This window comes from Mastigoproctus giganteus, chromosome 4 (assembly GCF_048544385.1).
Source record: "Mastigoproctus giganteus isolate SK-2022 chromosome 4, ASM4854438v1, whole genome shotgun sequence".
NCBI lineage: Eukaryota > Metazoa > Arthropoda > Arachnida > Uropygi > Thelyphonidae > Mastigoproctus > Mastigoproctus giganteus.
The window spans coordinates 207,244,035-207,271,131 of NC_143578.1; the positions used below are offsets into that span (position 1 = coordinate 207,244,035).

At 38.9% G+C, this 27,097-nt stretch overlaps 2 protein-coding genes across 6 annotated transcripts in view; one reads left to right on the plus strand and one right to left on the minus strand.

Moving 5' to 3' along the window:
- LOC150087350 (uncharacterized) overlaps nucleotides 1-27,097 on the plus strand; it is a 592,205-nt gene that overhangs the window by 302,060 nt on the left and 263,048 nt on the right. The window lies entirely within an intron of this gene.
- Nucleotides 3,791-4,120, minus strand: LOC150087351 (protein GVQW3-like). The gene has a single exon (XM_090372452.1). The coding sequence runs from the start codon at nucleotides 4,118-4,120 to the stop codon at nucleotides 3,791-3,793; it is 330 nt and encodes a 109-aa protein (XP_090228578.1).

Sequence of the window (27,097 nt, forward strand, 5' to 3'; positions counted from 1 at the left end):
CATAAATCCCCAAACCCCATGAGCTCCTTTCGCGATGTGAAAGGAATTCGTGGGGTTTTGTTCGTATTTAACGTCGCTGTTGTACGCAGTGATCAGCATGACTCTGCCTTTATCCAGTTCTTTAGTTGTTTTAGATGCACGATAACTATGACAGGTGCTGAGAACTGGATGGTCATTTCAGTTTGGGTTCATGACCAGTCCCCATGTTTTTCTCCTTGTTAACTGATCTTGCCAAAAATGCATCCCCTTATCAGTACGCCCTCTCCAGTAAATTGAGGGATTTTCCAGTTTGGCTGAGTTTGTTGGGCTTAAGCCAAAGAGTGCGGCTTTTCCTGCTAGAATTTATTATCCTAAGATGCAAAGAGACAATCCGTCCTTGGAACAGAATACAATACATTGACTTCTGCTGGATTGCGTTCCTTGGAACTAACGTGAACCATTCTGTTCACTTCTGGGGAGACATATATTATAAAATCTGTCCCGCACAGTTCCGGTTTTTTTTTTTTTTTTGTTTCGTTTCGTTTCGTTTCGTTTCCGGGATGGGGACAGAAACTGCGATGTTTTAGGATTCGCTCCCTGTCAAGGATTATTATTACAAGGAGCGAAATCGGAGTCGTTTGCTTATGCACGTTTTGTGACGTTCTCATTATAAGCAATCCCTTCTTTCGCAATAGTTAGAAAAAAAGGAAGAAGTGCAACTCCCAGTTATGTTGCAAATGCATGACAACACTGGTTGCTCAAACTAGCATTGAGCAATCAGTGGAAAATGTAGAGCGTGCTGGAATTATCGTGGTAGTCAAGTGGAAAAGTGTAAAGGTCGTAGCTTAATCATGCTAATGACATCCTCTCTCACTTTGCGCTGATCATAATAAATGTCATTGCGAGATGCATATCTACATTATTTAGTTATCAAAATCCTCTGTTGCCTTGAAATATTCCACGGGAAGTGCATTTTCGAAATCATTATCTCCATGAAATATTCAACACGTTCGCGTTACGCGAGAGTGTTAGTAATTAAGTGCTGTTGTGGAGTGTAGAAACCTGAAGACTATCAAGTTAAAAATGACTATCAAGCTCATGTTAAATTATTGTTCGTTTTGATCACCGTTTGCGTAGCAGATACGATAAAATATTATCCTTATGTCACAAGGATGTGGGAATTTTCGCTTAATCATTAGCATAACGGAAAACCTCTTTTTGTGTTAGTCACAGATACTATCGCGGGCTCGATTAAGCTGGCAGTTGCTTATGACTTATATATAAGCAGGTGGGGGTATGTGTGAATTGATTTTGTATTTACGTCAATTTTTTTTTTACATTTTCAAAACCTCTTCATGCTGAAAACTTTGGCTACCACGAAATTTGCTCATTCTTTTTTGCTATAGGGCGAAACAAGGGATTCAGTTGTCTGATTACCACTTAGCAAAATACCTGTTGCTACCATGAGTGAGATTTGTTTATAGTATTCCTTTCCGATTGCAACTCTCTCCGTTCATAGTTTGCTTATTCGTAGTTTTCCATTTTACTCCCCAGTGTTGCAGGTCGTCAGCGGAAATAAAGAAAAACTTCCCGAATCCTGATAATCTAAGCTTTTCTGCTGGGAACTCAACACGAGCCCTTCCAAGAATACAGTGATGGCGATACTGATGCTCCCACCGCAGCAAAAAGGCCTAGAATGGAAGACATATTAGGACTTACACCACGCTTCCTGATAATGCATTCCACCAGCGAAATGTCCATCGGGAAAATGTTATCCTTCTTTATTCAGAAGGGTTGGCAAAACTCCCTTAGGTCAATTAATATTTCAATAGAAACTAAATGTGAAAAGCATTCAGATCAGTTCTGCCAAACCAGTACAGTTGGAGGTATTCCAGTTGCCATTACCCATCACAAGACACTAAACTCATCCCGAGGCTTAATCTCCGAATGGAACCTACTTGAAGTGTCAGAAGAGGAAATCTGTTCTGAGTTAAATTCTCAAGGACTGACAGCTGCAAAACGAATATTCGTAGGGATGGGAACCTAGTCCTCACTTGAAACCTCATTCTTACATTCAATTCAATTCATAAACTTCTCCGAATTCAGTTACTGCTGGTTATCGTCACTGCCCAGTACGGCGATACATACCTAACCCACTAAGTGCGTTAAATACGGTCATTTCGCATATGAAGCACTTGTATGCTCTCGGTGTGTGCAAAGGACCACGAAATTGCATCATATTCAACTGCAAAACATAGACGAAAAAAAACTGCTGAGGAGAGTACCCTACGTACTTCGAGCATGCCAGCGGTGAAAAGAAAAAAAAATAATAAATACAGATTTAAAGAAGAGCTGAACATATTTATTTTCTATGTTTGTGGCACAGTCCTGCAACAGAAACACATTATATTATGCAGTAGTATGAGAAGAGAGAGGAATTTTTACCAGAAGTAATATAAAATATATTCCACTGGTTGAACCAAAAAAAAGGTTCTACTTTAGAAAGATAGAAGAACAGCATATAGAGATTGGATTAATGAAGAATTTTGTTGTCTCTGAATAAAGAAAGAAAGAAGTGGATTCTGCTACTTATTGGAAGTGTTTCCTAATTTAACTGATGCAAAACTGAAAGAAGGAATTTTCATTGAGCCGCCTCAAATAAAGAAAGTCCTCAAAAATGATGCATTTGAAACAAAGTTACAGGATACTGAATTAGCAGCTTGAACTCTCACCATACACAACTGCTTTAAATGATCTTGGCTCATTTATAAAGCAGTTTTGCATGGATTTCTTGGAAGAAGGAAAGAAAATAATCTCTGGTGTCAGCTTTACTACAATGTTATAAAGATATGGTTTTAATGTCTTGGACAATTCATTTCCTTCATTTCCATCTGTTTTTCCCTTAAAATTTGGGAGCTGTAAGTGATGAGCAAGGGTAAATGTTTTTGTCAGGGCATATCCATGATGCAAAAGCAGTATCAGTGTTTCTGGGATACTGCCACAGTGGGAGATTACCGCTAGTTTCTTAAGTGGGAAGTAAAATGTTTATATGAAAAACCGTTGAGTGTCAAAGATTTCTAAGGAAATAGAATGTATGTGTGTAGTACATTATACTTTCGATTAAAATATTTTAAAATAAGACTCATTTCTAAAACCGCATATATATTATTGTATGATATTTGAAATTGGACACACACACACACAGTATATATATATATATATATATATATATATATATGAGGGTAATTCAAAAAATAAGTTACACTTGACCATTGTAGCCCAAGAGACATTTATATTTGGTCATTCAGCCACCGTCGAACTGCCGTTTGCACCTGCCCAGCTTTCGCAAATCGTTGTCCCCTTAGATGTCCTTTCAGTTTGCCGAAGATATGATACTCACAAGGCGAAAGATCGGGACTGTACGGTGGATGTTGCCATACCTCCCATCCAAATATTTGGGGCAAATGTCGTGTTGTGCGTGCATTGTGTGGCGTGGCGTTGTCCTGAATGAGGACAACACTTTTGCTTAACTTTCCAGGCCTCTTGTTTTTCATGGCTGTTCGCAAAGACCGTAATGTTTGGCAGTATGAGGCAGCATTAATTGCTATACCTTTTTCCATAAATTCCGTGTAAACAGCTCCCTGACATGTGTAAAAACACAGTGGCCATGACCTTTCCTGCTGATGGTGCAACTTTGAATTTCTTTCGCACAGGCGATGTTGTGTGTCTCCATTCCATAGACGTTCTCTTCGTTTCTGGGGTGAAATGGTGCATCCACGTTTCATCTCTAGTGATGGTGCTGCGTAAGAAGTCATGGCTTTCCACAGAATAGCATTGAAGGAAGGCTAGAGAAGACAAAACACGTTGACCTTTCTGTCAGTGAACGAGGAACCCATCGTGCGCACAATTTGCGATAGTCAAGGTGTTCACGGACGATGGAATGAATACTGCCTATCGAAATATCCAACTTCTTTGCCATTTCTGCGACTCTCAGTCCTCGATTATTGCGAATCATTTCATCAAACTGTGTCACGTCTGCAGTGGTCGACGTTGATGGCCTTTCTTTTCGATCAGCATCCGTCAGTTCTGTGCGACCACTCTCGAACTGCTGGCACCACTTCGCTATGGCTGGATGCGACATTGTATTTTCTCCATACACCGCCGTTATTTCACGATGAATCTCGGAACAATTCAGACGTTTCGCCTACAACAATCGTACTGTTCCGCTTACCTCGAACTTGGAGTAACATTCTAGCTCACGTGCCATTATGAACGCTTGCTCCTACACAACTGTTATGCTGCGTCAACGAAACTCACCTACCAGGGGGCACACGTTATAAACTCCATTCCGCGCAGGCGCCACATTTCTTGCGCAATTATATCAAGAGATGGCGGCAGGCGTAACTTATTTTTTGAATACCCCTCGTATACACACACACACACACACACACACACACACACACATATATATATATATATATATATATATATATATATATATATTAATTTTTTTATTTTATTTATTTTTTCCCCGTTGCTTGTGTTAACCTAAATCACAAATATTCTGGTATATCCTGCAGAATTCTCGAAAGCCCCCCATCCATACTTTTCGCCTAGTAGGCCCTACACCCCAAACGCTATTACAGTACTGCTCTTAACAGACTCCCCTGTATAGGGTGGGTTGCCTCTCAGGGGTATACTCTACCCGCCTATTCTTCTATTTCCTGGTGGAAACCTCCCTGTCATTCAACCCTTTACATTCCCCTTGTTTTCTTCAAAACAAACTGTTAACCCATTTCTAGTTTCTAATAAAACATTTCGCAATGCCAGCGTTCGTCCCGCCAGAGGCTTACGCGACCCTATTTCCTGGTCTACCTCTACATGATAAAGGACTTGCAATGGTAGGACCTCGTCTCCCAAGGGCCCAATGCCAAAGAGGTCAGATGAACAACAGGCCTTTACAGCTTCTGTATTGCGTCACAAAAGATATGCTGCCCGTGAGGGACCAAATTTGTTTAGTATTAGAAATCCACAGAGCATTCCTTCGATAAAGTTTTAATTTATCTGCCCAACGCGCTGTTTGTTGTTAACTTTATTTCGCATTTTGTAGCGTAACTTCACAAAAAATGGTATTGAAGATAATATGTAGCAAGTCTACACCGAAAATATTATCTGTCAATATGTTTTATAAAATAATGCATTCCAGCGAGCGGTTTTGCTAATAAAATTGTATCAAATGCGTTGTTATTATTAATGTAATTTTAAAGTAACTGTTCATTTTATTAGGTGCGTTTGCATATGCGCCTATTGTCTTCGTCATTTCGTCCGCCCGCAAGTAACAACTCGACTACCCGTGGAAGGATTTTCATGTAATTTTATTTTTGGACCTTTCAGAAATATTTATCGAGCCATTCCGAATTTCATTAAAATCAGAAAAATTGAAATCTGGTAGTTACGATTTCTTTTTTTTTTCTTCTTCTTTTTCTTTTCATAAAGTTTGTATGTAAAAAAAAAAAACATAGATTAAAGTTAGTTTTAGACAATCCATGCGTGCTTCGCGTTTATTATTGACTCGTGAACGTGGTATCTCTTGTGAAGAGATACATGCGTAGAGAGAGAGAGAGACTTAACAAAAACGAAAAGAAAAAAGGAGTATCCGGTAGTAGAGTAATAAATATTATACAGTTGTAATTAAACTGACCGACTGCGTTTGGAGAAAGTAAGAACTATTAGAGTTTTACTAAGTGCTCTATAAAATTATAATAATAATCTTAGTAATTATAGTAATAGCCATATACAGTAGTGCAAGGAAGCCACAGGCTTTTGCTGCACTGGTGGCCGAAAGGAAAAAAAGTAGTTAGGGAAATACAAATTATTTGCTTCCCTCCCAACATAAGTAACTATCCAGTTGACCTTTGAATTTATTCAGGCTGTCAGCCGCAACCACTTGCGAGGGCAACCTGTTCCAGCAATGAACAACCCCTAAATCTCTTCCCCTGTAATTTGAATTTATCGCCCCCAGTTCTGGAATTCTTTTAACAGTGAAAATTCCACCTTCATTCATTTTAATAATCCCTCTCAGAGCCTTAAACACCGCAATCAGGTCCCCTCCGAGATGACTGGTTGCCAAGCTCTGCAGCGCACATAATCGGAGTCTTTCATCTTATGGTCGCCGTTTTGCCGATATCACTATGCGAGTTGCCCGTCTTTGAACCATTTCGAGAAGCTCAATATCATTTATCAGGTGAGTATCATACTTGAACATAGTACTCCAAATATGGTCTCACAATTGCCTTATACAGTGGGACTATGAGCTACCTGTCTCTATAGGATAATGTTCGATACATCATGGATAAGACACCATGAGTTTTCCTGGCTGCCTGTTTACACTGCTTAGAAAATATCGTAACTCCCAGATCCCTTTCTTCCTCTACTGTTTTTAATTCAATCCCATCAAGCGTATAATTTATTCTGGGGTTGTTACTCCTCAAGTGTAAGGCTTTCCATTTTGCTACATTAAAACATTTATGCCACTTCACTTTACCATTCTTGAATCCTGTTCAAGTCATCTTGAAGGAGTGTTGCTTGATACTGATTATTAATGACTCTCTCAATCTTTACACCATCTGCAAATTTTGACATAACGCCTTTTATCCCTTCGTCGATGTCGTTTATGAAAATCAGAAACAACATTAATCCAAGAACAGATCCTTGGGAGACCGCACTTCTGACTTTACACCAATCTGAAGGATATCCATTAATGGCAACCTTCTTCCTTCTGCCCTGCAGCCACCCAGCAATCCATCTTATAATTTTTCCAGTAATCCCAATATGTTTTAATTTACAGAGTAACCTCTCATGAAAGGTGGAGGAACTCTCAAAAGGGATAAATCACAAAGCAGTTTCTACCCAATATGAAACAAAACTACCCAACCTCACCAAACTGGTTCCCTACAGGTAACTTACCTCTTAACTGGACACTGAGCGATTAATGGCAAATTGTCTCTACTTGGGATCCAGGATGATGCAACTTACACTTGGGGGGAGCTGGAGAGCTGGCAACACCTCATGTATGACTGCCGGCTGTATGAAGACCTACGTGGTGTTTTATTCACCAGGATCCACTATTTACCACAGGGATAAGAACATCACCTCCTAGACACGAAGGAGGAGTATCAAGCCTTCTATGATTACGCACAGGTACTGTTCACGAGGAGGAGAAACCAAATCGCCGCAGCCCACAACCCACTACCATTATAACCAAAGAAAATCTGTTCTTCAGTTCGCTTGGACTGGGACACCAGAAATGACCCACCCCCAAGAATTAGAAAACTCAAGAAACAAACTATACCAAAGTAGACTAACATGGACGGGACCTATGTCCCATGAATGACAAATGGAGATTACCAAACTTAAGACACCTCACCAGCTGGGTCTATGTGAACAAGACACATTCTTGAGAACTGGAAGGCTTAGGAAATAAGCCATACTAAGTTAAAGGACTAACATGGACGGGACTCTGGTCCCACGGATGACAACTCGGACATGACACCAGATTGGACACCACCAGCAAGATCATTGTATTGTTTTCCTGCAGACGCCTGTTGGCGATCGCACCGGGCTCCCTTGTCTGGTTCCTTTCCACCCCCTCCCCCTGCGCCGGTGGTGAGACGGGTCCCCCTGGTGAGGCATGGCCCTGCCTCACTGACTTCTGGGGTTGCCTACACTATCATCCCCATATTTCTACCTCAACTCCTCCAGCCTTCAGTCTCCCACCCACTCTATCTTTATGCCAGCGAATGCCCCACACACAAAAACTTAATTATGTTAAAATTACCGTTAGCCCATTTTTTCGGCCTTTATTATGCAAGCGTTGTTCCCCTCACGTAATGATCATCAAAACCGACGATGATGGATATATATGGATCTGTCTGTACGTATGTGCATATAAAAGAGCGCGCGCGTTTTTTTTTTTTTTTAGGTCCTAGCCGCTGAAATCTCAGGAAATTAGGTGGCAGGACCTGCCAGAGTGAAACTAAAACTACTGGGTTCCTGGTCTGCCTCCACGGTGCGAAGGTGGAACAACGTTGAGCCTCAGCAGGGATCCAGTAGCTGAACGACCAGATGAACAACGGTACATGACACTACACATATACAATATCCATACACTTTTAAACCTCTGGCATTTCCAGCAAACTTATACACCCACAATGAAAACTACACGGAAATGGGGGAACCCCAACCCCTGGTGCCGTCTGACACTAAATACACCTTACACTGTCAAGAACACATAACACGTTCTTGTTAGAACGTGTAATGAACCAACGAGTATTTTAGGTAATATTCCTTTACATTTAAATTATGACATATGATAAAAACGAGTAGATTAATTAATATTTAAATCATCTTTTGGTCGCATTATTTATTTATTTTTTTTTCAATTTATATATTCCTTTAATTAATTTATCACTATCAGTATACTGATGTACACTGATTACTCGGTTGATTTGTGCCTTTCATTTTTCTGTGAAAAAATTCCTTATGCATTTATCATAAGAAATAAAGTGTTTCACTGTATATCTCACTAGTTGAGGTTGTCACATGATCAGTTTATGACAGTATCGTTATATGCGATCCTCTGATTAAATGTAGCTCGAATTTAACTCTTACAAGTGCCACGCTTAAGAAACCATTCTTCTTAAAAGGAGAGGGGGGAAAAAAATATATATATATTATTTGCTAACGTTGTATACTGTGACCATCATGTTTGCCTTGTGGGTTCTTGTCATTAGGTCACGGACCACATGCTAGATGACTGTTTCCGTGTGTGTTGTAATTTGTAGTGACAAAAGAGAAACTCCTGATTATTATATGGCTGTTAAGGAAGCTGCAGCACTAGTAGTTACTTTAAGAAAACATTGGGCAGCCCAGCACGTTCGGCGGTTCGGTGCATCGACCTGATTATTTGTTAATTTATACAATAATGGTTTAAATTTTATTTCAATTTGTTGCTTTTCCCAGTTGTGATATGTGTAGTATTAAAGGTAAGGAAAGTTTGTCACTCGGTTATTTCAGCATTTTTCTGTGTCCACCACCGTATCCTTTTTTTATTTCTAACTTTTTTTTTTTTTTTTGGTAACTAAATTATTTATTTGTTTATTTAAAACTAGTTTATTGCAGCGAAATACATGCGTGTTCATTATTGCATAAATTTTTGGCTATAGTGTTTATAAAGTTCACCAACGTAACTGCTACAGTAGAAACTAATATCAAATGAAGATACGACTTTAATGATTAGTACAGAATAATAGAATAAACCTCTTAAAAGCTACGAGTCTTGTATGTTTGATATGAAACAGTTCGCTATTTATTTTCTTGTAATTGAAGAGAACTATGGTGTTTATTGAGAACATGTACTGGAGGCTTGTTATTTAATTGTCTTGTGTGATACGCACTGCTGAAGATTTCTCTTAAGTTTCTTTTGCTCTTAGTATGTACGATGATTAACGTATTTTTTTAAATTGTTTTATGAAATCTCCAAACAGGAAAGGTATTAGAAATTATAGTACTTAGTACTATGCATGGGTTGAAGGTTGAGAAGATAAGTACTTGTTGACATTAGACTTGAATTTCTGTAGATTGTGATTTTCAACGTAGGATTTAAGTCAATGAAAGAAACTCACGAATATACAAGAGTAAAAGAGTGAGAGAAAGAACTGAACCTTGGGGTACACCAGCATTAGGGGAGAACTAGGAAGACAGAAAGCCGTCTATCATTACCCACATTGAGCGGTCAGAGAGAAAACTGATACCCAATTACAGAAAACAGTCGGCAATCCATAAGATGGAAGCTTATTTAGAAAACCTATATGCCAAACACAATAAAAACCTTTGAAAATCAAGGGCAACCGCTTGAGTTTCAACAAATTTTTCTACTGAATTTGTTCATAAATGGGTAACATAAGCCAGAATATTACCAGTGGATGACGGAATCCATATTGGCGATCATTGAGATGGAAGGTTTCAAGATAGCCGAGGAGGTGGCGGTTAATGAACTTCTCCATCACCTTAGAAAGAGTAGAAGTAATTGCAATGGAGACGATAATTGAATTGGAGGGACTTGTCACCCTTTTTATGAACTGGCTGTATACGAGCAAATTTCCAAGCAGAAGGAAAAACACGTTTGGAATAAGAAAGTGAAAAAAAGGCGGAAAAGAACAGGAGTAAGTTCATGAGCACAGATTTTGAGAACAAGTGGAGAAATACCGTCAGGACTTAGCATCAAGATTCGTCAAAATCCTTCTGACATCTTTTGACGGAAGACCACATGAGGCATTGAATGGAGCGTATTGGGAATGGTGGGGGTGTTTTACCAAAATCATTAATACAAGAGTTGGAAGAGAAGTAAGATGCAAGCAGCTAAGCTTTAACTCTAGCTGAGGTGGCAACACAACTATCAAATTTTAACAGAGGTGGGAGTACAGATAGGCAATGGTTGCAGCCAATAGCTATGGCAAGAAACCAGAATGCTCGGCTACCATTTGGACAAGAAACACGTTTTCTACTCTTAGTTTGTTCAAAATCTAGTTTGGATTGATTAATAATTTCTTTAAAATTATTGCGAGCTTTCGATGTAGTCAAGAAAATGAACATGAAGATTTCGATTCAAGCCAATTGCGATATGCGACATTCTTATCTCGAAGCCTTAGCACATTTATTGGAAAACCAAGGTTTAAATAAAGGACGAGATTTTAAGGTGGAGTGTGAATTAAAGCATTTCATCCCTACAAGAATAATTTCACTGACACGTTCTGAGCAAATATTGGTATCAGAAGGTTTAAAACACTAATCCAAACAAAAAAGAATAGAAATCTCGCAGGTCACATTTTGCATTCTTATAATGCCAAACAACACGAGGCCGAGAATGGCCACGAGAGAAAGGTCTCATTGGAGAAGAGACCATTACTAAGTTGTGATCTGAGGTGCATATAGGGCACCTCAGATCACAACCTCTACAGTGTACTTGAGGTAATTTTCCTTCGTGAGTTAATTAGTAATTGCAAAAACCTCAGCATCTCGACCAGCTGGTCTGTGTGACTAGAAAACTGTAGCCATTTGGAATTGTGAACACTAAAATCAATAAAGAAAATTACCTCACTGTTTGGAAAGTTGAACTGGAGAAAGAAAGTCAAAGGGTTCCAAGTAATTAGTGATAGAGGCAACAGATGAATTTGACAGAATGGGGTAGAGAAATTTTAAACCAGAGGAGATTGAAAATAAGAGTTTGAAAATTACTAAATCTCTGGCAGGTGATATCAGAGCAGACATATGTACAAGCACCGCTTTTGAAGCGAAAGGAATCGTACAGCGAATAATTATGACAATTGAGATGAGCAGTAGTTGAATCAACTGATAATTGGTATACTTTCAGAAAAAGTAAGTGAGGGCTTGGCAAATTGTAAGTGGAAATGGACGTTAAGGATTGGAACTGAGACCACATATATTTGTGTAATGGACGAGAAAGTGTTTGGGAGGTTTATATCTTTTTCAGATAAGTTTATCTTATTAGTTTAACTATTCATGATGTAGTTAGAAAAGATGGGGCGGACATGTTGTATACAGTAATGAAATTTTTGGATATGGCGTATATACAGCAACAATATACACGGCTCCTTGACATAACGTGTCCTCGACAATGCCTCCCGCAAACCGGCGCCTCTGTAGCCAGGTGGGCAGGAGCAGCAGTGCATAGCACACGCTTCTTGATTAGACTGCGGTTCGAGCCCGTGACCACCAAATACGGAGGATGCGGAAAGGTCAGGTAATGACCACCGCATAACCTCGGAGCAATATGGCCTTAGTTGCTAATGCTCCTAAAAAAAAAAAAAAAAAACCAAACCAAGCCTCCCGCATACACACTACTCGGACTCGCTCCATTCACTGGCCGAATGGTTAACGCGCCAGACCTTGCCGTTCTAGACTTAGTGCTATGAAGGGTCATTAAAAATGGATTAAAAAGACTGCTAGAAGATTAAATATGTGAATGAAATCGCTATCTGGAAAATTAGAGGCAGGAAGATTATACACCAACTGATCCAGATGTCTCCTAGAGAGTTACCGATAGGTTCGATCCGGTGGACTATCTTTAGGCTGGCCTGCTAATACTGCTTAAGAGCTGTACCCTCGAAATGTAAGAAAGATTGAATCTCGCTAGGATGTCCATCATTACCTCAAAAGACAACGTACTGCATGATGGAAGGGATTGGTTTGAGGGGGATTGTCAGAGCCTTGCTCTGGAGACTAAACATGAATTTCATCACTTCAAGCTTCCAGTAAGCAAAGTGGTGATATTTCACCCGGTTGATGAGAATTATCTACCTGGTAACACAGAAGGGCGACATTCCTTTGTATGATCTGGACGCCACACCTCGACCCCTACTTGCATTAGTTCACATCTGGGTGGTGAAATACGGCGCCTAGTATACTGAAGGTGACTCCCAGTATACTAGGTGTTATATTTCAGGACTTGCACACTGGTGGTTATACCTAGGGTTTCTGATAGTGCGACCATCCTGAAGGTGCAAGCTGAAGATTTTGTTGTCGGATTTGCTTAAATTCGGCCCCCTTGACTAAAGTGTCACCTGAATATAAATATGATTTTTATTGTAAGATTCGTAGGTTCACGCATGTACCTTACCTTTATAAAACGCAGGTACCCTACCTTTATAAACCCTTCACGGCACTAAGCCAGGCGTTAACAAGCAGCGGCAGAGATACCATCTCGCCGGAAATATAATACAGGTTAAGGACAAAGCTTAAATACGAGTAAAGTAAAAGATAATTATGTGTCAATAACATCAAGCAGATTATATTAACATAAAAAATAATAATACATCAAATTATAAAAAAAAAATAATAATAAAATCAATTAGAATAACACAAGATAGTTTACTTCAATCGGGTTTTCCGTGAGACTGTAGTAGTAGTAGTAGTAGTGGCATGTGATGCAAGAAAGCAAATGTATGAGCTTATGCAGCATCAGCCAAAAAAAAAAAAAAAAAAAAAAAAAAAAATCACACCATTTACTCCAAATGCCTGTCCAGTTCCTCCTTAAATTTATTCAACCTATCAACTTCCACAACAACAGATGGAAGTTTGTTCCAGCAATTAACCACCCGCTGGCTAAAGGCAAATTTCCACACATCTATTCTACATCTGTCTTTTCTTAATTTCAATTTATGCCCCCTTAGGTTCGTAATCTGAACAAGTGGAAGGATCCCATCAGAATTCAGCGTGCTCAACCCATTCAAGGCCTTATATACCTCAATCAGATCACCGCGCAGGTGCCTAGTCTCCAGCCACTGCAATTTGCAGAACTTAAGCCTCTCTTGATAAGAGGATCCCTTCATTCCCCTCACCAATCTTGTTGCCCTTCTCTGTACACGCTCAAGTAAATCTACATCCTTCCTAAAATGAGGCCTCCAGACCTGTACGCAGTACTCAAGGCGTGGCCTGACCATTGCCTTATACAGAGGGATAATCACCTCCTTTTCCCTGCTAGCAAAATTCCTATATATCATTGACAAAACCCCATGACCTGCCCTGGCAGCCTGTCTACATTGCTCAGAGAACTTCATATCTGACTGCACAATTACTCCTAGGTCTTTTTCATTTTCTACCACCTTAAGTGTAGTACCACACAGTTGGTACGTTTCTCTGGGGTTACTTCTACCCATATGCAGTACTTTGCATTTGTCAAGGTTAAACTTCAGTTGCCACTTCTTAGCCCATCTGCCCAAATTATCTAGATCCTGTTGCAGTAGCACACTGCCATTAACAACCCTGCCAACCTTTGTATCATCTGCAAACTTCGACATTAATCCTGATATACCTTCATCAATATCATTGATAAATATACAAAACAACAGTGGACTTAACACCGAACCCTGTGGGACTCCACTAATAACATTAGTCCAAGAAGAGCAGCACCCATTGATTACCACCCTCTGTCTTCTCCCACTTAACCATCCTTTTATCCATTGTAGCAACTTACCCTTAATACTATTCTGCTCCAATTTGTACAATAGTCTTCCATGCGCAACAGTGTCAAAAGCTTTCCTGAAATCCAAATATATGATATCAAAATTATTTTTTGCATCCAGTTCCTTTGTAACCACATCATAATATCCTATCAAATTTGTCAGGCAAGACTTTCCCTTAACAAACCCATGCTGTGTCTGAATTATTGCTGCAGTCTTGTCTAGATGATCCTGCAATGCATCTTTAACCAGCGACTCCATTATTTTACCCGGAACAGAAGTTAAACTAACTGGTCTGTAATTACTCGTGTCACCCTTCGATCCCCCTTTGTGAATTGGGGATACATTTGCACATCTCCAGTCCGTGGGAACCTCCCCTGAGTCCAAGGATGCTCTCATAATTATGGCTAAGGGTTTGCTTAGTTGCTTTGCCGCCTCCTTTAATATAACTGGATAGATCCCACCACCCGAGGTGCCTTTCTTATGTTTAACTTCAACAATTTCTCCTCCACTTTGCTCTCAGTTATTACAAAATCATTAAGCACCCTGCTACAATTTGATAACCTTCTGCCATTTTCAAACCTTAATAACTCCTCATGTGTGAATGTAGATGCAAAATACTCATTCAGTTTGTTTGCTATGTGAGCAGGATCATCAACAGTCGAACCGTCGATGTCAAGTGGACTAATCAGATTCATCCCCTTCCTTTTAGAGTTTATATAAGTAAAGAAATCTTTGCTGTTTTTCTTAGCATCTTTTGCCAAGGATTTCTCGTAATCTACCTTCGCCTGCCGAACCTCCTTTGTGACCTGATTACAGATTAACTTATATCTGCCATAGGCTTCTGAGTCGCTTGATAATTTATATGCATCCCATGCATTTTTCTTCTCTGTTACGAGTCTCATTAGTTCATTTGACAACCATTTAGGCCTAAACCTTGAACAATATTTCTTAATAGGTATGAACCTTTTAGTAGCTTCCACGATTAATTCCTTGAATGCTTCCCACTTAGAATTTACTATTGGTAACATCGTCAGTTGATCTCACTGTACAGAATTTAAAAACTGTCGGAGACCACTGTACTCGCCTTTACGGAAGCAAAAACCCTTTCCTTTACCCCTGATGGTAATTAAATCTTTAAGTAAATCCCACGTCAGTACACTGTGATCACTGCCACCTAGTGGTTCTTTTATCTGCAAATTCCTAATACATGAATGATCACTGCTGATAACCAGATCAAGAGTATTACTTTCTCTGGTTGCCTCTCGAACATGCTGCTGCAGAAAACAATCATCCAATAAATCCCCAAAAGTCTGACTAGTGTGTGAGTGCCCAACCCACAAGTTCCAGTCAATATCTGGGAAGTTGAAATCCCCCATTATAAGACATTCCGATTTACTAGCCCACTCTATTTCTCTGTACAATTGTTCATTGTACTCATTCGAGTCATTAGGCCTATAACACACTCCTACTCTTATTTTTGCTTTCGCAGTGCTTATGTCACACCAAACTGACTCAACAGTGCACTGTTTATCTATATCAACTGGATGCACTGTTGTCGAGCAGGAACGATCTCAGATCAGTTGATGGCTGTGGAAACAACGTGCGCATCTAAGATGAGACATCTGTACTTGTCCTCTACAATTTTACACATATCGGCATCCAGGAGTTGAACTAAATGGAGCTTCTGATAAAGGAGAAAACGATCTTTAAGATGTAGCCTCGAAGAGAGAGCAATACATTTGGGAGTGGAGCAGAGAGCTGGTTGGGATTCCCCCAGCGATCATTTTGATGGTGCAGATTGGTCTTCTTTCATGGATTAAGGCTGAAAATCTAGTTAAATTGAGTGCTTTGGCCATCGGTGTTGTTTGCTGCTGTTGTGTGGGAGACGACACTTCCAGGTCGCCCACTTCAGAAGCCAATATTCTGCAGCGTTTAATGTCTGTTCCATCAGCGTTTTAGACTCCCAGTTAGCAAGGCCTAGCTTGTCATACTTGCAACAATGTCTGTGACAGCCATAAGGACCAAGATGTGAATATTATTGTTTTTACAGCGCATAACCAGCATAGGCCATATCGCAGTAATGCTTATTAGTAATGGCAAAAGCAAGCTTATATATCATCAGCAAAAAAAAAAAAAAAAAAAGAATAAGAAAATCACAAACTCTTCCCATATCACCTCTCTATCTCCTCTAACACTTTATCTAGTTCTTCCTTGAATTTATTCAAACTACCTATCCTCAGCAAGAGCAGGATTCCATCATCAGCACTGAGCTTATTCAATCCATTCAGACACCTCAATTAAACACCTCAATCAGATCTCCTCACAAGTGTCTAATCTTCAGACGCCGCAGTTTGCAGAACTGAAGCCTTTTCTAGTAATAGCACCCTTTTATTCCCCTCCCTAATCTTGTTACTCTCCTCTGCATCTGCTCCAACGGATCCACATCCTTCCTTAAATGAGGCTTCCAGACCCGTAGGCAATACTCAAGATGCGGCCTAACCATTGCCTGATTCAATGGAATAATTACATCCTTCTGTATAGGCGTATGTTTATAGGCCGTTTTACAGGTTGTGCAAATTTAAAAATCCGGAATAGCTCATTGAGGGGGACTCTTTCGACCTTGCTCCCTCCGCTTGGATGTCTAGTGTATTTATTCTGGTTAGTTGTTTAGCCAAAGTTAAAATAAATAAATTTTTGTTTATACTCTGTGACGACAACATAGTCACCGAAGTTCGCGCGGCATGTTTATCTCTGTAATTGTATAAGGAGCACTGCCGTGACCACTTTAGCTACGGCGATTTCTTATTCCTATGACGTCTCCGGTGTCCTCCAAAGAACCACTGGGAGTTTCTTCTTTGCTACTTGTTGGACAAATGAAATATGATCATTGCACACTACTCTTGTCATATTATGCCGAACCCCAATGATTTTAGACGAGCGAATTATTTGTCATTCTTAGTTGCAGAATTTATTATTATTATTATATATTTTTTTTCTCTCTCGCCAAATGAGATCGTATCTCTCCTTCCGATCGCATTTCATTCTTTCTCGTATAGAAGGCCTTCTCCAACTTCATTTATTTCATTTGACATTCAGGTTAAAGGCTCCAAATATTTCATTCAATTTTCTAGCCTTGTAATCAGTATGGCATTACATGCTGCATTTTTTATTTATTTATTTCACTTTCGAAGATGCACAGTATCTTCACGAAGATAGTTCTGTTGATCAAATGAAAGATACTCATTAATTTTTTTGAAGCAAGTAGTAAAGAAAACTCTAGTACTATTTTGGAAGGAAAAAGAATGGCACTGACTTATGCTTTGCATTATTGTATAGGCTTTGTAATAATTATGATGGCATATAGTTTATGTATATTGAGATAAAATGTATTTTATATCAATAGAGCTTCGCTATGAAAAATCCCAGCATTCTACGCGCGTTATCCTGTACAACTTAGACGAATAATTTGCAGTAGAGAAGATAAGAAAGACTTTTTAGTGCGGGCGTTGTTATAGTAGATTTTTTTTTTTAAGATAATTGATTTTAAATGCAATCATTTATCTATAGCGTAAAATGTAAGCAGAGAAAACTAAATGAATAAAACTACCGAGATAAAATTATAGTAATTCGCATTTATTATATATGCATTATATACTGTAGATGCTTATGTAGCTTTAAATCATCGGTCTAAAAATATTCACCACAACGTCCGGCCCTCTTCGTTTTAAATTTCTTTCTGGTTCGAAACAGGGCTATTTAATGATGAAAAGTACAATATTTCCTCATCTGTCAAAAAGCGATAATTTGGATTATGTACATCTTCGTTCAGCCACATATCAGTATCTTCCATGTGGTAGACTTGGAAACCTGAAATTTTCTAACCCAGCTGTACAACTTTAACAGGTTGTGCTTCTGTTTCAGTTTCAGCTTGACCATGACCAAGTTCTCTTCAGTGACATCCGAAGCGTTTTCCCACGCATAAGCTATCCTATAAGTATGGTCATTAAAATCTCTCTTTTCTTTTTTTTTTTTTTTTCTTAATGCGCATAATTTCTTCTTTATTGATGTTAAAAAGCAGAAGTCGTAACAGCATTTTCCTGTTGAACCACTTAAATGCTTCTGTAATCCTCTCCCCGCCCATGGGTTGAATTTAAAGAAGCTTGAAGGAAGGAATTTTATGCCTTACAGTTAAATATTAGACGTGCCAATTTCTCTGAGTGAAATTAATGGGAAAAATAAGAAAATTTTCGAAAAAAATCGGATAAAAGAAGTTTCAGATAACCGGGATTCTTTTTTACTGTGATTTGCCATAGGACTCAAGGAGGATCCAGCTTTCATTTTTGGATGGGGTGGGTGGGTAACATATATTAGAAAAACGAGAGGGGGATCAAGTCATGTGGACTGGAGCGGGGGATTGTATGAGCATATGAAAGTTGTTTTGTTTACATACAACGTAGAAGCATATCATGCAAGAACATGCTTTCAGAATTATCTTAGGGGATCCCTAAGATGTTTGTCTGGACATCGTAATTTTTAAAGCCTTAGCCCGCTTCGTTGATCGAAGTGTCAGTGAACGACCTTCTGCCATAGGTACGGGAACTTAATTTAGTAATTTCCTAAGCAGAAAGCTGTTTGTAATACTTACTAAATACATACTTGTCTTTTATAGATAAAGCTTTATACGTTATTTATAACGAATTAGTCGTGTATAGCGCGTTAGAAAATTGTAAATAAAACATGATATATAAACAAACATATTAAAATATAAATGCACAAGGCAAAATACGATTTGAGCAGATAATATATCATAAAATATCGGTGTAAATACACCATAGATAGCTCATAAAAGAAAAACTACAATCGTAGTGTAAAGGCATCGATTTAATTGTATCTCATATTGTGACTACCTTCACAACGAGTTACATGTATTGCACTACCTCGAATAAGTAATAACGGTTCACTAATAGAGAAGATTATTGTTACTTATTCTCAGTGGGCACCACCACCACCACCCAGACGGCACCGTTCCAAGGCTTGTTGGCCTATCGTCGGTGGGTGGGCAGGTACCCCTGGTGTTGAAATTATTGTGAAGGTAGTCACAATATGAGATACAATTAAATCGATGCCGTTACACTACGATTGTAGTTTTTCTTTTACGAGCTATGTATGGTGTATTTACACCGATATTTTGTAATAAACAAATAATAAAAGTAATAATAAAAAGCAACGACTATGCACGAATCGAACGCGTTTCCTTTCTGCGCATCCGCAATACTGCCCATTCATTCTTCCAATCAGCGCACGGAAAGAAACATAATATCCAATGCGTAATTTACAATATACGGTATAAGCATAGCGGATGTGATATGCATAATAATAAAAAAAAAAGAAATAATAATTTTTGGAGTTTTATTGGTCCGATTTTAATGAAATTTTGTATGGCAATATAAATCGTTAGAAAAGATCCAAATATCGAATTTCATGAAAACCCTAGAAAAAATCAACTAATAGAAAACAAGAAGTTGAATTATTACATGCAGACGGACGGACGGACGTGGTGACGAAAGTAAGCTCTTTATGCAAACTCCAGAAATCCATTCTGTCATAATTCGGTTGTACTGTTTAGCCTATCGCAACAATTGCTGCGATGTTTGACTCGTGTTTTTGATACTCGTGGCGCTCTCAGAAAGAGGGGAGGAAGGGAAAGAAGGTAGAATAAAAAATGTAGAAAATTGAATTACAGATATAAAGAAAAATGCTGTCGGAGTTGGAAAAAACTCTAAAAAATAATGAATAAAGCAAGTCAATGCTAGTTAAACGGTATGTTTGTGAAGAAAATGTTTTAAAGTTTTGAAGTACAAAAAAGCGAGCTAGATAGCTAATATTTATATTGATGCGTTGTCTGTTACGTTTAAGTTCAACGCATTCTTTACTTTTAAAGCCTGTAATTTCATTGTGTAAAATCAACGCTGCCGATAGCAACTCTAAAAATTGAATAATAACGCCTTTATCGAACTTGTCCTTGACATTGTCGCTTATATCATGCAATTTGGTTTAAAAATCAACCCCAGTAATACACGCTCTTCTTTTTGAGACAAACCCTATCGCCACTGTGAAATTCGTATTGTTTTTTCCCCCCCAGAAATGCGTCGTATGAATCTCATTTACACATTTATAGAAGACTCCATGAGAGATAAGAATGTGTCACTTGCGATGCTATCGACGTAGACCGTTACCACCAATAGCCCCGCGACGCCTTACAGCTGTTTACATGGCGACCCCTACGCTCATAGTAATCTATAAATGCCTTTTACGAGAGAGAGGAATGGTCTATCAACCGCATACCGGGAGTTGTATTTCAGTTGTATTGCGCCATACCAGGATTTAGTTTGTGGTTTGTATTTTAACATGCTTAACAAGTGAGCTGTTATCGTAACCCACATGAAAGGTAGATACTTTGGGGATGTCCGAAGGAAAAAAATGCACTGTGCGATTCATAAGGATGTGCATTCTGAGAAACGTTGCAAAACTCAAGGCGTTTTCAGTGCTTTCTGTGAATTAACGAAAATGAAATAAGTTTCGACCAGCGAAGTGAAGTTCCCGTTTTGTATCCTTGTTGCCGAAAAATAATTGCAGTAATTAATGTTTTTGTTCGTAGAATTTTGAAGAAAATGTCGAACTTTTAAAAAACGAGATTCGTTATGATTATATTCTCTGAACCAGCTACTTCTGAATTGATACTATCTTGGAATAACAGATTGAACATTCCTGTTTTCTCATCCCAGAAGTGAGTGATTTGGTAAGTAGATTGTTTTGTTTCTGCATTTTGTATCTTTTGTGTAGAAAATGGTTCTGAATTTAGGTTTTACTAATGCGCGATTCAAGTTAACAAGAAAATATAGGGAGAATCGTACAGGATTTGTTTCGCTATTTCACTCTAAACTCAGAAAAACCTCTGCTAAAGATGTATATACCGAGTGACCAGATTATTAGGTCACGGAATTGATGGCTCCGTCAGAGAAAGTGTTGCGCCTCCCTACTGGGCTATAGAAGACAGGTGATCTGATACCGAAGTCAGTAGATGTCGAGGAAAGTTAGCTCATGACACCGGGAGCGAAGTGACTTTGAGCTCTGTGCGATTTTCGGAGCTAGACATACTGGTGAAAGTATTAATGACATTGTCTGTCTACTGGAATGTCCATGCACACAACCGAAGTGTATATCTCCCGAATTCTGAAGTGTACCGAGAATGGTCCAAATAGCGAAAAAATATCCAGCCAAGTCCTTGGCCGAAGATAGCTTGCCAAAGGGGGGGTGGTGGAAAGAATCGTGCAGTGCAATAGATGTACAGCAGTGCAACAATGGTGTACAAAGAGAGTGTGTTGGAAAAGATAATGCGTCAGATCCTATCATGAATGAAGCAGCAGATGACCTCACCGTATTCCGCTATTGTCAGATAAAAATAAGCAACTACTGGTACAATGAGTACAGGAACACCGACATGGACATCGATGAGTGAAAAGGGTTTTTGCCCCCTAGTAGTGCGTCCGTATTCACTTGCTCCATACTGATCGCAGGAGCAGAGTATGGCGACAGCATTATCAATCAGTGGATCCATTATACCAAATGTCAACACAACATGATGGTGGTGTGATTTATGATGTGAGGAGTGACTTCGTAGCATGCATTAAATCCCTTGATATCAATAGATTAACGTTTCAATGCCACAGCCTATTGAATGTTGTTGCAGACCAAGTACATCCGTTCGTGCTCAAAGTTTATCCGTCTTGTAACGGTTATCCCAAAAGGATAATGCACCATATTAGGCACAGATCATTCGCTATTGCCTCCAGGACTACGGGGGTGGCTTTGTCGTTCATCAGATCTCAACCCAGTTGAGCATCATGGGATTTGCTACTCGCTATTAAATTGGTGTACCTCTTAAATCGGGCGCCTTCGTAGCCAGGTGGGAAGGCGCAGCAGTGCGTAGCACACGCTTCTTGATTAGACCGGGGTTCGAGCCCGTCACTACCAAATACGGAGGATGCGGAAAGGTCAGGGAATGACCACCGCATATTCCCGGATTAATATGGTCTTAGTTGCTAATGCTCCTAAAAACCAAATAACAAACAAACAAACCAATCGGCTGCGGTTGTGCTTAGAGGGATTGTCTGCCAGAATGATTGCTACTAATGGTGAGAGACGAATTAAAGTAAATTCTGCTTCAGCGATCAACGAAATGTTTGTAGTTGAAAAAAGAAAAAGGAGGAAGTAAAGACCAGAAAACTAGGTTTATCGTGGCTTACTGTCATGAATAAAATATAAATTAATTTTTTTGACCCAGAGACTAAAGGACTCGTATTTCTTCCTCCTCTTTATATTTTACAGCTAATATCTTAATTGCTTATCATTAATGAATGTGAATGGAGGTAGTCGATTAGACGCAGTCTAATTGGATTTTGAAAATTTTCAAGAAAGAATTTAATATATTGGTATCTACTGATTTAAAATTAACTTTATATTCAAATTAATAGCCTCAGTTAATTATTAAAACATAAATTTAGTAGTGGAAATTAAATGTTTGATATCCTATCACTTCACACGTCGTTTCTCTGAATTTTTCTAAGAACTTCCGTTTTACTGACTGGTTTGTGACTTCCAAAAGCGCTGAAACTCTAAACAAGATTTGACTTTCGCACTTAGTGTAATGCTCATCAATAACATGTTCTTCTAATCCAAACGACACTAACGAGATTGACTGAGCAAGTCAGATGATGTTATCACGTTGGCTATATAATCTGTATTGCACGAAGTATTACTTCCGATGATTGCTAGGATGTATACCATCGTCTCTATGACGCACGCACGTTAACGTCTGGTGCTATTTTTCATAGTTCTTGAGAGGGTGGGGTAAATCCGGACAAATAAGTCTGTGCGTCACTATTTCGTTGTTAGCTCGATTTGGAAATGGGGCAGGACCTTGAGCAATAAATAAGCATTTTTATCTGTTCGTTCTTAGTATCAATGTTTCTTCATCCTTGTTCATTAAAAAGAAAGTCACTCCATATTTGTTCATGATTTGCGAAGTTAAAAAAAAAAAATTGAACAAGTTTCGTAAGTGAATTAGAGGCAAGGTGCAACTAAACTAAAATTTTCGGTGCGTTGCTTGGTTTGGTGTCTTGAGGTACTTGGTTAAGTAAGTGATAAATGAGAACTGTGAACTTGAAATGGAGTACGCTAGCCAGAAAACGTTAATAAATTAACAAATTTATCAACATTTATCGCTAGTGTTTTCGTGATTGCAACTTTATACGACCTCGTGCCACTTAATTGTTTCATGTGATATGATTTGCTTTGACTGAAGGACCATGTATCATTTGTGTTGTCGTTAACTACCTTAAGCTGTTTGAATTTAGATGTAATTTTTAGCCCGCTTTTTCCGCAGGCTGTTTTTTTTTTTTTTTTTTTAATTTGAAAGAAAACGTCTTGTTTCAGAGAGTTTGGATCTTAAAAGTGCTAAAAAACTTAGAAAACCTAATGGCGGTTGTTTGGATGAAAATCGTGGTCTTATTTCATTGCTAAAGGAAAATTAAAGTTTTTTTTTTTAGTTCATTGATTGTCTCACACTGTTTGGAAGTTATCGCTTAAAGCTCTGCATCCCTAAAAGTGGTGTTACTTTTACCATCACACTTCAAAGATTTAATTACTGATGTCTTTATTTGCTCACACGCTTCCTTCAGCTAATGAGTGATTTGACTTGTATTCATTGCTGGAACATGCTAGTTAAGTAATGGTAAAACGTTGAGGCGATGTTTCTTCCATCTTTTTACCTTGCCTCGCTGGTGGTGGTGGGTTACCCATTGTCTTCCAAAATATGCGTTATGTACTTGTACTTGTACATACGCATATTTTTGTAAAACAGTAGTTAGATCTACAAATATTGCAATCGTGTCCGTCTTATTTATTTATTTTTTTAATTGTCTATTGCTTGGATTTTAGATGGTCATAATCAAGAAAATCTTGTTTATACATTTTTATTGTGTACTTGGGGCCAGTTCTAGGCCACCACTCCAGATCATCCACTTTTCCTGAAGTTAATGGGGAAAGCGCTCTCTCGCATGAACCTAGCAAAACTTTGTGGGGAGGATAACGGTATTTTTCCTCTATATCCCAGTTGTTGTAATACCAACAACGTCTAATGGCCAGATAGTGTGGGAAAAGCAGGCAGGACTGGAGTTTTTCATTCGGTAATTCAAAATTAGCAGTTTATGGAAGAAAGCAGTTAAAAAAAAAAAAAAGCCAAAGGATTCTTATTCAAAATGTCGTTATAAATACCGTGTGTTTTTATGTAGATAAGGTGCTGTTTCTTGTATTCTGTCTATCTTGTGAACTCCCCTGACCGTTTGGTCGTCCCGGAGTATAAACAGATTATTTATTTATTTATTATATCGCCAGGTCCGGCACCGCGATGGGCTTGGGAAAGAAGTCAAGTTGGGCAATTTGATTGGGGGAGGCCCAGAATTTTTAATTTTTCCTCTGCCTGGTCAAAGCGATATTTGTAAAGAGTGCAGTTCTCATTGAGAATATTTTCAGTTTCTGATTGTAGTATACATTTGAGGCACGATAACAGGGTGCTTAATATAAGATGCTTCAAAAATATATACACATTTTAAAGAAAAATATGCATAGATGTTAAGATGCTTAGTGTGACTTGTGGCTAGTAGATGGCGATACTGTACAAATCACTGCGCATCGAAATAAATTACAAGGAATTTATTCTGATGTGTGCGAGTTGACGTTATCATAGAGACAGCATCTCAATCACTGATGAAGAAGTACAGAAAGTTACACGGAACGTCTGATCAGTACCTGTAGTTTTTCCTAACAAGAAAAAGAGATTCCGACTCAAGCCAGGGTAAAGTACTTGAGTTTCTCATAATTGCATTCTAATTTACCTGCGAGTTGTCGAGCAACTGTTATCCATGAGACAGTGATAACAAAAGATGGAACGAGTTTCCTTAACCTTCGAGCAACATAAGTTGCTTTAAAATGGATGTGCAAATGCGAAATGTGTGAGGTGGCAAGAAAGTGAAGACAACTTCACCAACTGAGAAGGATCCAATACGACTGACGATTTTTAGAATTCGTTATAAGTTTGTGTCTGACTGTACTGCGCAGGACATGTATAAATAACGTTCTAGGACACCCTCTCCATATCAGCAGTTTCTGTCAGTGGTTTCAAAAGAAGTGGGATGAGGATTGAAGGTGCACAGTTCGTTGACACGATTGTCTGCGAGATATGCTTCGAGTGGGATATGGTTCAGCGAGGTATTTTACAGCCCACTGGCACTCCGAGCCTAAATAACTCTGTTGCAATCTATGGGGACATGATAGTGGATCTGCTAGGTTTGACAGTATTCTCCCGCAAGACAAACTACTCTTTAGTGAACTGTTATTGGCATGTACTCGAATATGCCCGATTTATTCAGTGTAAATCTACTTGCCTGCCATTCACCAGATATAGTTGATGAGGAGGTGCACTGCAGCTAAGACGGCGAATCTCCTATTTCCATCACGGCTTTAGGTCTTATCTCGGTGTCAACTTTCCAGGAAGATGGATAGATATGGAAATGTTGATTAGTCAAGAACAGAAAGCTGTGCCGATCAGTTTTTCACCGCCATTGCTTTTCACACACACCAAACATTGCCCTTTACTGAGTTAATTAATGTACCCCGTATTCACAATTAAAGTCAATTTTTGAGGTACCCTATAGAATAAATATTGCAAATGGACTACTTTCCCCATTTGAAAACTAACACCTGACGACAAAATAAATGCAATTAACTTGTAATGATTACACTTATAAAAAGTAATGACAGAATCGCTACTTTGGGTAATCAGAAAAGCTTATTATTATTATCATCATCGTGTCTACGGTGGCACTTAGACTTCCGTCTATCTCCACTTGAAAAGCCGAATTTACGCAGAACTTCTGCAAAATGGGCCAGTATGGAAGAGGCCTCTGCGCCACCGGGGAGCAGCCGCTACCTGGTCGTTCCCAGGATAATAGAACCGGGCCTGAGTCCACAATTCTGACAGTGCCTCGTGCACTAAAGTCCCGCACCTACTGGAAGTAGTGCTATACCTGTGGGTGCCAGCGATCCCACTCTCAGGCTGCCCAAACCTGGGAGCCAGCAAAAAAAAAAAAAATAAATAAATAATAATAAATAACTTTAAAAATAATAATAAAATAATGATAATAAAATATGTAAAAAAAAGACACGAGGGGGGGGGGAACAATACAATAACCCCATGTCCCACAAACACACACAAAGAAAATTAAATAAATAAACAAAAATAAAATAATAAATAAAAAAATATATAAAAAATAATAATCATACATAAAAAATTAAAAAAATCGGACATTGGGAGAACTATCCAACAACTCCTTGTCCAAACAAACAAACAAACAAACAAACAAACAAAAAAAAATATATGTGTATATATACACACAACAGCGAGTAACAAGTAACCTTAATAAATAACAGTCCTAATTTGTAAGCATTAGTCTACACCAGTGCTTAGTGTAAAGTGTGTTTGGTGTCAAGCGGCACCGGGGGTTCCCCCATGTCCGCGTTGCTTGCATTGGGATGGGTGTGCCAGTTTGCTGGAAATGCCAGAGATTTAACAGTGTATGGATATTGTACACGTGTAGTGCTGTGTACCATTGTTCATCTGGTCATTTAGCCGCTGGACCCCTGCTAAGGCTCAACGTTTCCCCACTTTCGCCCCGTGGAGGCAGACTAGGTACATCAGTATTAAAATTATTTACTCTGGCAGGTCCTGCCACTTAATTTCTTGAGATTTCAGAAAAGCTTAATGAGCGGTTCTCACCTAGCTGATCTCGACGCCCCAGAATATCCTGCGGAGTCATTCATATAATCCATGGAAATTAATGGAGGCACTGGTTAAAGAAGCATTGCAGGATCATCTAGACAAAACTTCAGTTATAGCTCGGACACAGCATGGGTTTGTTAAGGGGAAGTCTTGTCTGACAAATTTGATTGGATACTAT